We start from the raw sequence: 15029 nt of genomic DNA, 5'->3' as shown, positions 1-15029 counted from the left end.
TTGTAGGGTCGATCTCCTTCCCCCCCCTTTCTTTGTAGGGTAGATCTCCTTCCCCCCCTTTCTTTGTAGGGTAGATCTCCTTCCCCCCTTTCTTTGTAGGGTAGATCTCCTTCCCCCCTTTCTTTGTAGGGTAGATCTCCTTCCCCCCTTTCTTTGTAGGGTAGATCTCCTTCCCCCCTTTCTTTGTAGGGTAGATCTCCTTCCCCCCTTTCTTTGTAGGGTAGATCTCCTTCCCCCCTTTCTTTGTAGGGTAGATCTCCTTCCCCCCTTTCTTTGTAGGGTAGATCTCCTTCCCCCCTTTCTTTGTAGGGTAGATCTCCTTCCCCCCCCTTTGTAGGGTAGATCTCCTTCCCCCCCCCTTTGTAGGGTAGATCTCCTTCCCCCCCTTTCTTTGTAGGGTAGATCTCCTGCCCCCCTTTCTTTGTAGGGTAGATCTCCTTCCCCCCCTTTCTTTGTAGGGTAGATCTCCTTCCCCCCCTTTCTTTGTAGGGTAGATCTCCTTCCCCCCCTTTCTTTGTAGGGTAGATCTCCTTCCCCCCCTTTCTTTGTAGGGTAGATCTCCTTCCCCCCCTTTCTTTGTAGGGTAGATCTCCTTCCCCTTTTCTTTGTAGGGTAGATCTCCTTCCCCCCTTTCTTTGTAGGGTAGATCTCCTTCCCCCCTTTCTTTGTAGGGTAGATCTCCTTCCCCCCCTTTCTTTGTAGGGTAGATCTCCTTCCCCCCCTTTCTTTGTAGGGTAGATCTCCTCCCCCCCTTTCTTTGTAGGGTAGATCTCCTCCCCCCCTTCTTTGTAGGGTAGATCTCCTTCCCCCCTTTCTTTGTAGGGTAGATCTCCTCCCCCCCCCCTTTCTTTGTAGGGTAGATCTCCTTCCCCCCCTTTCTTTGTAGGGTAGATCTCCTTCCCCCCTTTCTTTGTAGGGTAGATCTCCTTCCCCCCCTTTCTTTGTAGGGTAGATCTCCTTCCCCCCTTTCTTTGTAGGGTAGATCTCCTCCCCCCCCCCCATATGTCAGTTTCTTACATTTAATGTAAATTGCACATTTGTTTAAAGCTCCCTCTACACTGTCCCATCAAACACTCCCAGGGCAGGTACAGCATGGGTTAGATACAGAGTAAAGCTCCCTCTACACTGTCCCATCAAACACTCCCAGGGCAGCGACAGCATGGGTTAGATACAGAGTAAAGCTCCCTCTACACTGTCCCATCAAACACTCCCAGGGCAGCAACAGCATGGGTTAGATACAGAGTAAAGCTCCCTCTACACTGTCCCATCAAACACTCCCAGGGCAGCAACAGCATGGGTTAGATACAGAGTAAAGCTCCCCTTACACTGTCCCATCAAACACTCCCAGGGCAGGTACAAGGTGCAGCATGGGTTAGATAATGAGTAAAGCTCGCTCCTCACCAGAGATGTTCAACCGATTGGAAAGAAGTCCTCATACACAAAAAGTCAAACCCTGATAAACAAAATGACCAAGGCTACAATGTGCAAAAAACCTAAGACCCTTGTGCCCACAGGCCAACCTCCATACATTATAAAAAGGACCTCCACCATTTCAAATTCCAAGCTGCTCTGCCCTGCTCTCTGTAGTCCACCCTTCCTCCTAAATGCTTGCCTCGCCCATCACCACAATTGAAAAGCTTCAATCACAGTACTGGAGTGCTAATGCAGGCTGATTGAGCAGCTTTTTCCAGTTTGACAGGCCGAGGAAGTTTAAAGAGCCATTGTTACGCACATGTGTAAATCAGCTTTGTGAACAAGGTAGAACTGGCAGTGGCCTTGGCCGGTTGGAAGGAATTGTCCTAAATTTGTGCAGTAACTTGAGAAGAGCACCCCCTTCCACCCATGTTACATCTCCAGTCCTACAGCTGCCACCTCTGGGCTTGCTGCCAGAAGCCCTTTACAATTTGTGACCCGTTAGTGAAGTGTGAACAGTTTGTGGTGTGCTGTTGGACTGCTGTGGTCTCTTCACATAACAGGCTTACGGTCAGCAGTGGGATCCAAACACATGCACCTGGGTGAAAGCCACTTAGCCCATCAACTACTGCTCATACAAATATGATAGTTAGTAAAAAGCCTGTTACAATCACTGGATACCCCGTATTAAATTTAGTGCATTTGTTTTTGTTTACTGAATTAATTCTTGTTGTGCAGAGAGAAAACATCTGGGGTCCATTCTTAATCATCTCTCCTGCCTCTACGCTCAACAACTGGCACCAGGAGTTCTCCAGATTTGTCTCGCGATTCAAGGTAACAGGCACGAAGGAGAGAGTGGTGCAGTCAGGCTGTACAGTGCTGGTGTGTAGGGAATGAATGTTAGTCATGCTGTAGCCATCACTATACATTGTAGCTCCAGCTCCAGCTTGGAACCTTGTGTGTAGCCAGATGTGCTCTGTCAGCAGTGAATTTGCTCGTACTGCTGTACATTGTAGCTCCAGTGTGGAGCCTCATGTGTAGCCAGATGTGCTCTGTCAGCAGTGAACTTGCTCGTACTGCTGCAGCACATTGTTATGTAGGTTACTCTCCAGTCTTTCTGTTCAGTCTGCATTCTGAAATAGATACAGATGCACTTTTTTGGATATATTACAACTATTACAATTCTGCTTGTATGCCAATCAATGGCCCAACAGGTCCGATGGTTTGAGTAGCAGGAACCATGCCAGTGACCTGTCGTGGAAGCTATGCAGCTCTCGCTGGTTGAAGTCCAGCAGTGCACACGATAGGGTTCTTAAGCCTTGCCTTTTACTGATCTGTGCCTATGCTGTCTGGGCTTCGATGATTGGATTTGTGCTTATGGGTAGAGAGTGCACCCCGTCAGTTAAACAAACTCTACCTGTGTGGATGTCTTAGTAGATTGAGTTGGATGCTGTTCAGCCTGGTGTCCTGAGTAGTGCTGGCACTAGGTGGCAGTATTGTATTACAGTTACTGTGCTGCAAATGAATGTGAGCACATGTGCTGCCAGTAATCCTGGAATCTGACTGCCTCTGGGACACAGGCACCGAAGAAATCCTCTAAGATTCTGTGTCGCTTCCAGAGAAAGAGGCACATTCAGCTGGCTCCTGGGTGAAAAGCATGGAACGCTTGTAATGTTTAAGGTCATGGTAGCATGGTCAGGAATTGTAAAATTACTAACTAAAAATAGAGGTTTCTTTGGGCATGGATTTCTGCCCCTGTCCACTGGCTTCTGAGTGATTTGCTCTGACTCACCCCGGTGTTAGACAGAAGGGGGTTTGCATTGGATGCGTAACTGAGCAGAAGAAATATTCTGTTTTATTTTACATTGGATGTGATTTTCTATCTTTTTATGATTCAAATGCATTTCCATTTTACGTCGAGTCCCTTGCAGGCAGAATATTCTCTCTGCTAATAGAAAATAAAGAAAGAACTTGCATTTTACATGCTGCTTCTCATGACCTCAAGACGTACCAACGAGTTTCACAGCCAATTATTTACTTTTGAAGTGTAGTCCGTGTTATATAGGGAAATACGGCAGCCAATTTGCATATAGCAAAGTCCCACAAACAGCAATGAGAAAAATGACTAAATAATCTGCATTGTATGAGGGATAAATATTGGCCAGAACATTGGGCTCTGCTGTTCTTCGAATAGTGCAGTGGGATCTTTTACATCCACCTGAGAGGGAAGTCGAGGCCTCGCTTTAACGTCTCATCCCAAAGATGGAACCTTTAACAGTGCAGCACTCCCCCAGTCCAAGCATTCCATTGGAGAAACCCCTCCAAGTTTTGGGGGAGGGGGGTAATTCAGCCAGTTGAGAGATCGATGGATGGAGCTACACATGTGCCTAGTAATACATTCCATCATGGACTGTGCATAATGAGATTAGACACCTAGTCTAATCTCACTCTCCTGCTCATTCCCCACACCCATTAATATCCCACCCAGTCTAATCCCACTCTCCTGCTCACTTCCCATACCCATTAATATCACACCCAGTCTAATCTCACTCTCCTGCTCACTCCCCATATCCTTTAATACCCACTTGGTCTCATTCCAACCTTGTAGTTATGGCCCTTGTCCTTTAATATCCTGCCTGGTCTAATCCTACTGTCTTGCTTGCTTCCCATACCCTTTAATATCTTATTCTGCCTGCCTGCTTCCCATACCCTTTAATGTCCCACTCTCCTCACTTCCCATCCCTTTAATATCCCAGTGACTCTAACCCCACTCTCCTACTTGCTCACCATACCCTTCATTATCATACCTAATCTCACCCCACTTGCTCTCCCTATCCTTTATTATCTCACCTTGTCTAATCCCACTCTTCTACTGCCTTTAATATCCCAGCTAAACTAATCGCAACCTCCTAGTCACTTCCCAAACCTTTATTTCTCTTTTCCATGTGACTAATTCAATTTTAACAGCACTTATGGGCACTGTTTAAACAGCAGTTTGTGGCAGAGAATTCCACATTCCAACCTCCTTAGTTTTGTTTGTGATCATTTTAAATTTGTATCCTCTTTACCATGTTGCTGATCACTGGAAACGATCGATCACTGCTCACCTCATCATAATCATGAAGTCCTCTATCAGATCGCCTTTTCCATTGTTCTTGTATGCTTCCTATAATGGGGGATCAAAATTGTACACAGTGCTCCAACTGGAGCCTAAGATCTCGTACAAGTCCAACATTACCTCCTGGCTTTTTAATCTATGCCTCTAGCAACAAAACCAAGGATTCTGTTTGCCTTTTTATGTCTTTACCCATTTGTTGATTTTACATTGTATGCCTCAATAGCCATTTGGGCTGGAGCATTCCACATTCTAATAACCCACCAAATATGTCTTCTAACTTCCTTCCTTCTTTATTCTTCCAGTGACAATCCTCAGCCTGTGCCCTCTTGTTGATAATTTTCTAACCAATGGAAACCTCTTTCACTATTTACCCTCTCAAAACCTTTCCTAATTTTTGAAAGCCTCAATTAGATCCCCTTGTAACCATCTCCTACTCCAGCTCATCCTGCCCCAGGACCTTCACACACGAGCTCCTTACCTCCATCAGTCCTCTCTTCCTCTTACAATCTACAGGCTTTTCAAAACCAAGTTTGACTTCACTAATCAGTATTTCCTGACTTTCCCTCCCACTTCTGTAGTGCCAGTTTAGCTCAGTTGTAACACTCTGGCTCCTGACTTAGGAGGTTGTGGATTCAAAGCCCTCTCTCTAGATTTGAGCATAGGCCTGACACTGCATTGTCAGAGGTGCCATCTTTCAGATGAGGCATTAAATCTTATTTGAAGAGAAGCATGGTGTCCTGACCAACATTTAGCCCTCAACGTGACTACCAGAAAAGAAATGGCCTGGTCATTGATCTCACTGTTATTTGTGGAACATTACTGTGCACAGATTGGCTGTTGTCTGCATTTCAGTGATTACACTTGAGAAAATAATTAATTGACTGTGACATCCTGAGAACATGATAAGGTGCAATACAAATGCAAGGTTTTTCTTTCTTTACTCTGTTCTACTGAGCCCTTTGCCTTTCATTTGCTTTTCAATTAGTAATAAGTGCTGAATACTGGACTGAGTAGCTGTTGAAACATGTTCAGTAATGTTTGTTTTCCTTCCCCTTTTAGGTGCTGCCTTACTGGGGGAACCCACATGACAGAAAGGTGATCAGGAAGTTCTGGAGCCAGGTAAGATTTACCCTGACTCCTATCTCATTGACTGATAACTGTGCTGTACTTAACTGCTGGACAGGGTTGGACACTGGTGTCAGCAGCTCAGCATAGTGCCTGATTCTAATCCCCTCTTAACTCAGTGTGTTCACTCACTGCCTGGTGTTTCAATTCAAACCTGCCTGGAGGTCCCAGGATTGATCCCTGATCTCTGCTGATCTCAGTCTGGCAGTACTGGAGAGCAGCAACTGACCCTGGGGTAGGGAAGGGGAAAGTTATCCAGGTCTCGGCACTTGCACTGTGATCCTTGCCGGCCAATGTCTTGGGTCGACCGCTGCAATTCCCTCCATGGTTGAAATGCCTCCTGTCCCTTGTGTTGTCCCACAATCGGGCCAATTACTGCCCCATCAGTCTACTCTCAATCATCAGCAAAGTGATGGAAGGTGTCGTCGACAGTGCTATCAAGCGGCACCTGCTCACCAATGCTCAGTTTGAGTTCCGCCAGGACCACTCGGCTCCAGACCTCATTACAGCCTTGGTCCAAACATGGACAAAAGAGCTGAATTCCAGAGGTGAAGTGAGAGTGACTGCCCTTGACATCAAGGCAGCATTTGACCGAGTGTGGCACCAAGGAGCCCTAGTAAAATTGAAGTCAACGGGAATCAGGGGGAAAACTCTCCAGTGGCTGGAGTCATACCTAGCACAAAGGAAGATGGTAGTGGTTGTTGGAGGCCAATCATCTCAGCCTCAGGACATTGCTGCAGGAGTTCCTCAGGGCAGTGTCCTAGGCCCGACCATCTTGCTGCTTCATCAATGACCGTCCCTCCATCATAAGGTCAGAAATGGGGATGTTTGCTGATGACATCCCCATTTCAGCTCCATTCGCAACCCCTCAAATAATGAAGCAGTCCGAGCCGCATGCAGCAAGACATGGACAACATCCAGCTGATAAGTGGTAAGGAACATTTGCGCCAGATAAGTGCCAGGCAATGACCATCTCCAACAAGAGAGAGTCTAACCACCTCCCCATGACATTCAACGGCATTACCATCGCTGAATCCCCCACCATCAACATCCTAGGGGTCACCATTGACCAGAAACTTAACTGGACCAGCCATATAAATACTATGGCTACAAGAGCAGGTCAGAGGCTGGGTATTCTGCACGAGTGACTCACCTCCTGACTTCCCAAAGCCTTTCCACCATCTACAAGGCACAAGTCAGGAGTGTGATGGAATACTCTCCACTTGCCTGGCTGAGTGCAGCTCCAACAACACTCAAGAAGCTCAACACCATCCTGGACAAAGTAACCCGCTTGATTGGCACCCCATCCACCACCCTAAACATTCACTCCCTTCACCACCAGCACACTGTGGCTGCAGTGTGTACCATTCACAGGATGCACTGCAGCAACTCTCCAAGGCTTCTTCGACAGCACCTCCCAAACCCCTGACCTCTACCACCTGGACGGACAAGAGCAGCAGGCACATGGGAACAACACCACCTGCACGTTCCCCTCCAAGTCGCACGCCATCCTGACTTGGAAATATATCGCCGTTCCTTCATCGTCGCTGGGTCAAAATCCTGGAACTCACTTCCTAACAGCACTGTGGGAGAACCTTCACCACACGGACTGCAGCGGTTCAAGAAGGCGGCTCACCACCACCTTCTCGAGGGCAATTAAGGATGAGTGATAAATGCTGGCCTCGCCAGCGACGCCCACGTCCCATGAACGAATTAAAAAAAACATGTAAATAAGGTATTGAAGAGTAATCAACACCTCAGCCATGAATCAACACCTTCAGGAGAAATTGGAGTTGAGCGAAATCCCGTGCATGTCCCATTGGTTGCAGTTGTGAGTTCCAAGATATAGGACCGGCTAAAACCGTTCTGGGATATACGTGATGAGCTTGTGACTCAGTGAGGGCAAGAAATACTTTCTCAGTGCTGCCATCGCGAGTGAAGCCAGGCACGTAGTGCGTCGCTGAGTGAGTGTGGAGAAAGTCCCAGCATGATCATTTTACTTTCAATTATGCTATTTTTTTCTTACTTTTCTCATTATAGACACTGTGCTGTAGGATCAGAATTGAATTTCAGTCCATGCTGATGGGATCAAAGTCACTTGGCTCTGTGGATTCATTTGAAATGAGTTTGCTCAGTCTCAACCCAGTGGGCAGTAAAATACTGCCCCTAATTGGCACTGACTTGGCAAACTGTCAGAGGTCATTAAATGGCTAGTGTGGAAAGTTAAAACCGGCCCACTGATGAAGTTCAGGGTATGGGATATTGTTGAAAGAGCATATAGGGTACTTCACACCGTATCTAACCTGTGCTGAACCTATCCTGGGAGTGTTTGATGGAACAGTGTAGAGGGAACTTTACTCTGTATCTAACTTGTGCTGAACCTATCCTGGGAATGTTTGATGGGACAGTGTAGAGGGAGCTTTACTCTGTATCTAACCCGTGCTGTACCTGCCCTGGGAGTGTTTGATGGGACAGTGTAGAGGGAGCTTTACTCTGTATCTAACCCGTGCTGTACCTGCCCTGGGAGTGTTTGATGGGACAGTGTAGAGGGAGCTTTACTCTGTATCTAACCCATGCTTTACCTGCCCTGGGAGTATTTGATGGGACAGTGTAGAGGGAGCTTTACTCTGTATCTAACCCGTGCTGTACCTGCCCTGGAGTGTTTGATGAAACAGTGTAAAATATTTAATGATTATAAAATGATAGACCTTGAGCCCCTGCTGTTGCACTCATGTTGGACCCTGCTGCGTATTAGACAGTGCTCCAGAGTAAAGTTTCCTGCTACCTGTCATGTGCGATTAGTGAACGGGCTGGCTGTGTGTCTATCAGGGAGTGTGTGTGCTTGTGTTTTCTCCTCGCAATCAGTTTGTTGATTTGGAGGAAGATTTCTGTTCTGCTTTTGTAATAAGAACATAAGAATTAGGAGCAGGAGTAGGCCATCCGGCCCCTCAAGCCTGCTCCGCCATTCAATAAGATCATGGCTGATCTTCGACCTCAACGCCATTTTCCTGCACCATCCCCATATCCCTTGATGCCTTTAATATCTGGAAATCTATCAATCTCTGTTTTGAATATACTGAATGACTGAGCCTCCACAGCCCTCTGGGGTAGAGAATTCCAAAGATTCATCACCCTCTGAGTGAAGAAACTTCCCCTCATCTCAGTCCTAAATGGCCTTCCCTTTATGCTGAGACTGTGACCCCTGGTTCTAGATTCCCCAGACGGGAAACAACCTCCCTGCATCTACCCTGTCAAGCCCTGTAAGAGTTTTGTATGTTTCAATGAGATCACCTCTCATTCTTCTAAACTCTAGAGAATACAGGTCTAGTCTACTCGATCTCTCCTCATAATCTGGTGTTTTGTGGAACATTGAACTACAGCACAACAGCTATCAGTATTTATCGGAAATATTCTACAATGGAAAGGGAGAGTGTTCAAAGAAAGGATATGATTCCCGCCATTTTACTCATCACCTGCGCAAAGTTTTATAGTAAAATTCATGATCATCTCCATATGATACAGCGGTGTTCATGTTCCTCAAACTGTCACAAAGGGTTGGCGGGGGACGGGCGTGGAGCGGCGGGCGAGGGACGGCCGGTTGGGGATGGGCGGTCGGGGATGGGCGGTCAGAGACAGTCGGGGAGGGACTGATCCAAAGCTCTGCTGCCCGTGTCCTAACTCTCGCTAAATCCCATTCTCCCATCGCCCCTTTACTCGCTGACCGACATTGGCTCCCAGTCCTGCCACACCTCTGTTTAAAATTCTAATCCTGATGTTCAAATCCCTCCATAGCTTCACCCCTTCCTATCTCTGGAACCTCTTCCAGCCTTACATCCCTCCAAGATCTCTCTCCAATTCTGGCCTCTTGTCCATCCCCCACTGTCTTCGCCCCACCATTGGTGGCCCTAACCTTTGGAATTCCTCCCTAAACCTCTCCGTCTCTCTCCTCCTTTAAGACACTCCTTAAAATTTAACTCTTTGACCAAGATGTCCTAGTATCTCTTTATTTGACTGGGTGTCGAATTTTGTCTGGTAACACTCCTGTGAAACATCTTGAGACTTTGTTAAAGGCGCTAGAAAATACAAGTTGTTGTTGTTGGACTAGCAACTCCGAGGTCGAGATTTTGAATCCCACCGTAGCAAGTTGAAAAACTCAATTTAATAAATCTGCTAATTTATGGGTGGCACCAGAAAGGGACCTTGGTGAGTTTTCACAACAATCCAGCAACTTTCATGTCCACTGATGTCCTTCAGAGAAGGACACTTACCTCATGTACCTGTAACTCCAGTCCCACACTACCCGGTTGATTCTTACTGCCCTGTGAGGTGCCCCAGCAAGCCACTCAGTTGTACAAACAGGCCAGCTAGAGATGGGCAATAAATTGGGCCTTGTAGGAATCACCCACATCCCGAGCACAAGTAAATAAAAAGTACTGAGCCAGACAGATCAGCTTTGATTATCAGTCCCAGGGCACTTCACAGATTCCGAGCAGTCATGGGAGAAGAGAGAGGGGTGGTAATCGGCACACTCACGGCAGGTTTAGGGAAGGCTTTTCAGGAGGGCAGAGAAGTAGCAAGCTGGTGGAGTTCAGAAAGGGAATTCCAGAGCGTGGGGCTGAAGAAGTCAAGGTTTAGCAGCAGAAGGAATGGAAGGAGAGGGATACAAAGGAGGTGAGGAATGAGAGAATAGAGTGTGCCTCCTGGAACATAGGCTCAGGTAGGTTGCAGAGTCTGAGAGGGGCGAAGCATAATACCTGGAAGGACGAGTAAATAAGGACAGGGATTTTGAAGTTGATGCATTAGGAGATGGGGAGCTAATGAAGGTTGTCCAGGACAGGTTGGTGGAGGAGTGGGGCTTGGTGTGGTGTTAAGATGTGGGCAGCAGCATTTTGGGCGAGTTGCAATTCTCTGAAGGGTGGAACTCAAGAAACTTGCAAGGAGAGTGTTAGAGTGATTGGATCTGAATGTAGCAGGTACGAATAAGGGTTTCAGTGAGGGTGAGATGGGGAGGAGGCCAGCAGTGTCGCAGAGGTGGAAATCTGCAATCTTGGTGGCAAGGATGTGGGGTTTGTAGCTGAATTCAGAGTTGAACAGGACTGAGGGGTTTCACACTGGCTGAGTTTGAGGAAGCTGCCAGAGAGAGGGAAAGACTCTGCCAAGTTTGGTGGCCTTGGTCTTGCTAATGTTGAGTTGAAGCAAATTCTCGCTGATCCAGGACTTTTATGAGCAGGTGGTCAGCGCTGTGTTGGTGGAGGAGTCAAGTGGTGGCAGAGAGTTAGATTTGGGTGTCGTCAGCATACTTGCAGAAGCTGAGCTCATGCCTATGAATTATGTCAGTAAGGGGCTGCATCTTAGATAAGGAAATGCTGGGGCAGAGTGGGGTCTGTCTCATGTCGCACATAACATTGCTGCACGAGTACTTTCTGGCACAGTTGAAGCTGAATGTTCCTTTCTGTAAAGGCTGTTACAAGAGCTGCAGTGAGTAGCCTAACATCCCTTCTGTCTATCGCTGCCCTTTGGGTTGCACCATGTTCAGTAACTTATGTACTGACAGTGGGTTTTGGGGTTAGTTCTGTCTGAAGTCACATTGCAGTCTTTCACTGTGATTGGTGATCAGTCGCCAGTAACTGCTGTCTTTGCTTTTCTCTTGGCTTTAGAAAACATTGTACACCCAGAATGCGCCGTTCCATGTGGTGATAACCAGTTATCAGCTGGTGGTACAGGACGTGAAGTACTTTCAGCGGGTGAAGTGGCAGTACATGGTGCTGGATGAGGCTCAGGCACTTAAAAGCAGTTCCAGGTAAACCACTCTTCTCAAGTTCCTCCCACATTTATCAGCTTCTGACACATAGAGCTGGATGGCAGATGTACAACTGGGACATAGATGTTTACAGCAATGCTGGGTGGCAGGTATATTGGTGGGAGATACAGATGTTTATAGCAGTGCTGGATGGCAGCTGTACAGGTGAGGAATACAGGTGTTTACAGCAGTGTTGGATCGCAGGTGCAAAGGTGGGGAATACAGATGTTTACAGCAGTGCTGGTTGGCAGGTGTACAGGTGGGGCTTTTAGATGATTACAGCGGTGCTGGATGGCAGGTGTACAGGTGGGGATTACAGATGTTTACAGCGGTGCTGGATGGCAGGTGTACAGGTGGGGCATACAAATGTTTACAGCAGTGCCAGTGTGATATTGATGTGTGTTTTCATTACACTTTCCAGGCACTAAGGTGAATGGTAGGGTCTGGTTGGAAGTTGCCGGTAGTCTTTTGATTGATGACTCTGATCTTGTGTGTTATGTAGATGTGTCTGTTGCCATATCTCGAAATATCTTCTCATGTTGCTGCCACCCCTCTGTGCAGCTGGGAGGATGAGAGAGCTGAAGTTCTGGAGTTTTCTGCAACTTTTGTCATTGGTACCCCCCTCCTGGGAGGATGCAGGGCACTGTGCCTGCTATCAGTGATGGGTCAACAAGAAATTGTGATTAACATAGGGGTCAGATGGTGCATTAATGTACAGCCACAGACTCATCATTCCCCACCTACCGCTCAAATTGTCTAACTCCTGGCATCATTGTGAGACCAGACTGACTTTAAACTAATATTCTGAGTTCACCTTATTTATGTCACTTGGTATTATATATTGTGATTTTTTTTTTTCTCCCCCTCGAACCTTCTCTCCGTCTAGAGCTTCACCAGCCTTTCCTTCTAGCCGACCCGTTTTACACTTGGGATTAGTCTTCTTGCCAATGCATGTACGTCCCTTTTGAACCTTATTGTGTTATTGAGGCTGATAAAGGGTTTGTAATCCTGTCCTGGTGACAGCAGTTGGACCACAGTAGAAGTTCATGTTGGACCTCACCCATGTCTGAGGTCAGGAAGTATTGTTTGACTGTGTTTAGTGCACACGAAATGGCTGATTCCTGCTCTCAGTGCCTGAGACTACAGCCGTGCTCTCTAAACGTTCTGGCAGACTTGTATCTAAGCCGCTCTGGCTTTGCACCAAGCCGCACTCTTCTCTTTCTAGCATTTTTGCTACCACAATGTAGATAAGTTAGCCGTACATCTATTGTACAATTTTGGATAAAATAATTTGAAGTCTGCAACAAAAAGGAGTCTTTGCAATCCATGTCATAAGAACATAAGAACATAAGAAATTGGAGCAGGAGTAGGCCAATCGGCCCCTTGAGCCTGCTCCGCCATTCAATAAGATCATGGCTGATCTGATCCCAACCACAAATCTAAAGAACACAAGAAGTCGGAGCAGGACCCGGCCACATAGCCCCTGGGCCCTCTCCGCCACCCACAGGGCATTGACCGATCCGAACTCAGCTTCATGTCCAATTTCCTGCCCGCTCCCCATAACCCCTAATTCCCTTTACTTCTAGGAAACTGTCTATTTCTGTTTTAAATTTATCTAATGATGTAGCTTCCACAGCTTCCTGGGGCAGCAAATTCCACAGACCGACCACCCTCTGAGTGAAGAAGTTTCTCCTCATCTCAGTTTTGAAAGAGCAGCCCCTTATTCTAAGATTATGCCCCCTAGTTCTAGTTTCACCCATCTTTGGGAACATCCTTACTGCATCCACCCGATCAAGACCCTTCACAATCTTATATGTTTCAATAAGATCGCCTCTCATTCTTCTGAACTCCAATGAGTAGAGTCCCAATCTACTCAACCTCTCCTCATATGTCCGCCCCCTCATCCCCGGGATTAACCGAGTGAACCTTCTTTGTACTGCCTCGAGAGCAAGTATGTCTTTTCTTAAGTATGGAGACCAAAACTGTATGCAGTATTCCAGGTGCGGTCTCACCAATACCTTATATAACTGCAGCAATACCTCCTTGTTTTTATATTCTATCCCCCTAGCAATAAAAGCCAACATTCCGTTGGCTTTCTTGATCACCTGCTGCACCTGCATACCAACTTTTTGATTTTCTTGCACTAGGACCCCCAGATCCCTTTGTGCTGCAGTACTTTCCAGTCTCTCCCCATTAAGAAAATAACTTGCTCTCTGATTTTTCCTGCCAAAGTGCATAACCTCACATTTTCCAATATTATATTGCATCTGCCAAATCTCCGCCCACTCACCCAGCCTGTCTATATCCCCTTGCAGGTTTTTTATGTCCTCCTCACTCTCTACTTTCCCTCCCATCTTTGTATCATCTGCAAATTTTGATATGTTGCACTCGGTCCCCTCCTCCAAATCGTTAATATAGATTGTAAAGAGTTGGGGACCCAGCACCGACCCCTGTGGAACACCACTGGTTACTGGTTGCCAGTCCGAAAATGAACCATTTATCCCAACTCTCTGCTTCCTGTTCGATAACCAATCCTCCACCCATGCCAGAATATTACCCCCAATCCCGTGATTTTTTATCTTAAGTAATAATCTTTTATGTGGCACCTTGTCGAATGCCTTCTGGAAGTCTAAATACACTATGTCCACTGGTTCCCCTTTATCCACCCGATACGTTATATCCTCGAAGAACTCAAGCAAATTTGTCAGACATGACTTCCCCTTCATAAAGCCATGCTGACTTTGTCCTATTAAATTATGCTTATCTAAATGTTCAGTTACTGTCTCCTTAATAATAGACTCCAAAATTTTACCCACCACAGATGTTAAGCTAACTGGCCTATAATTTCCAGCCTTCTGCCTACTACCCTTTTTAAATAACGGTGTTACATTAGCAGTTTTCCAATCTGCCGGGACCTCTCCTGAGTCCAGGGAATTTTGGAAAACTATCACCAAAGCATCCACAATCCCTACTGCCACTTCCCTCAAGACCCTAGGATGGAAGCCATCAGGTCCAGGGGATTTATCCGCCTTGAGTCCCATTATTTTACTGAGTACCATCTCCTGAGTGATTTTAATCGTATTTAGCTCCTCCCCCCCGAGAGTCCCCTGTTTGTCCAGTGTTGGGATATTCTTAGTGTCCTCTACTGTAAAGACTGAAACAAAATATTTGTTCAGCATTTTTGCCATTTCCATGTTTCCCACCATTAATTTCCCGGTCTCATCCTCTAAGGGACCTACGTTTGCCTTAGCCACCCTTTTTCTTTTTATATAACTATAGAAACTCTTGCTATCTGTTTTTATATTTTTTGCTAATTTCTTTTCATAATCTAACTTCCCTTTCTTAATCAATCCTTTAGTTACTTTTTGCTGTCTTTTGAAGAATTCCCAATCTTCTATCCTCCCACTAAGTTTGGCTACCTTATATGTCCTTGTTTTTAGTCGGATACTATCCTTGATTTCTTTACTTAGCCACGGATGGCTGTCATTTCTTTTACACCCTTTTTTCCTCAGTGGAATATATTTATTTTGAAAGTTGTAAAATCACTCCCTAAATGAACACCACTGCTCATGT

The 15029-nt window shown here is 46.3% G+C and overlaps 1 protein-coding gene across 2 annotated transcripts in view; it reads left to right on the top strand.

Annotated features, from left to right (window-relative positions):
* Positions 1–15029, top strand: part of ino80 (INO80 complex ATPase subunit) — a 216394-nt gene that overhangs the window by 76401 nt on the left and 124964 nt on the right. For both annotated transcript variants that reach the window (XM_067991159.1, XM_067991158.1), the window contains exons 14-16: positions 2152–2247; positions 5591–5650; positions 11314–11456. In XM_067991159.1, coding sequence (XP_067847260.1) covers positions 2152–2247; positions 5591–5650; positions 11314–11456 — 299 coding nt within the window. The remainder of the gene's footprint in view (positions 1–2151; positions 2248–5590; positions 5651–11313; positions 11457–15029) is intronic.

This window comes from Heptranchias perlo, chromosome 10, assembly GCF_035084215.1.
Source record: "Heptranchias perlo isolate sHepPer1 chromosome 10, sHepPer1.hap1, whole genome shotgun sequence".
NCBI lineage: Eukaryota > Metazoa > Chordata > Chondrichthyes > Hexanchiformes > Hexanchidae > Heptranchias > Heptranchias perlo.
This window is presented reverse-complemented; position numbering and strand designations above follow the sequence as displayed.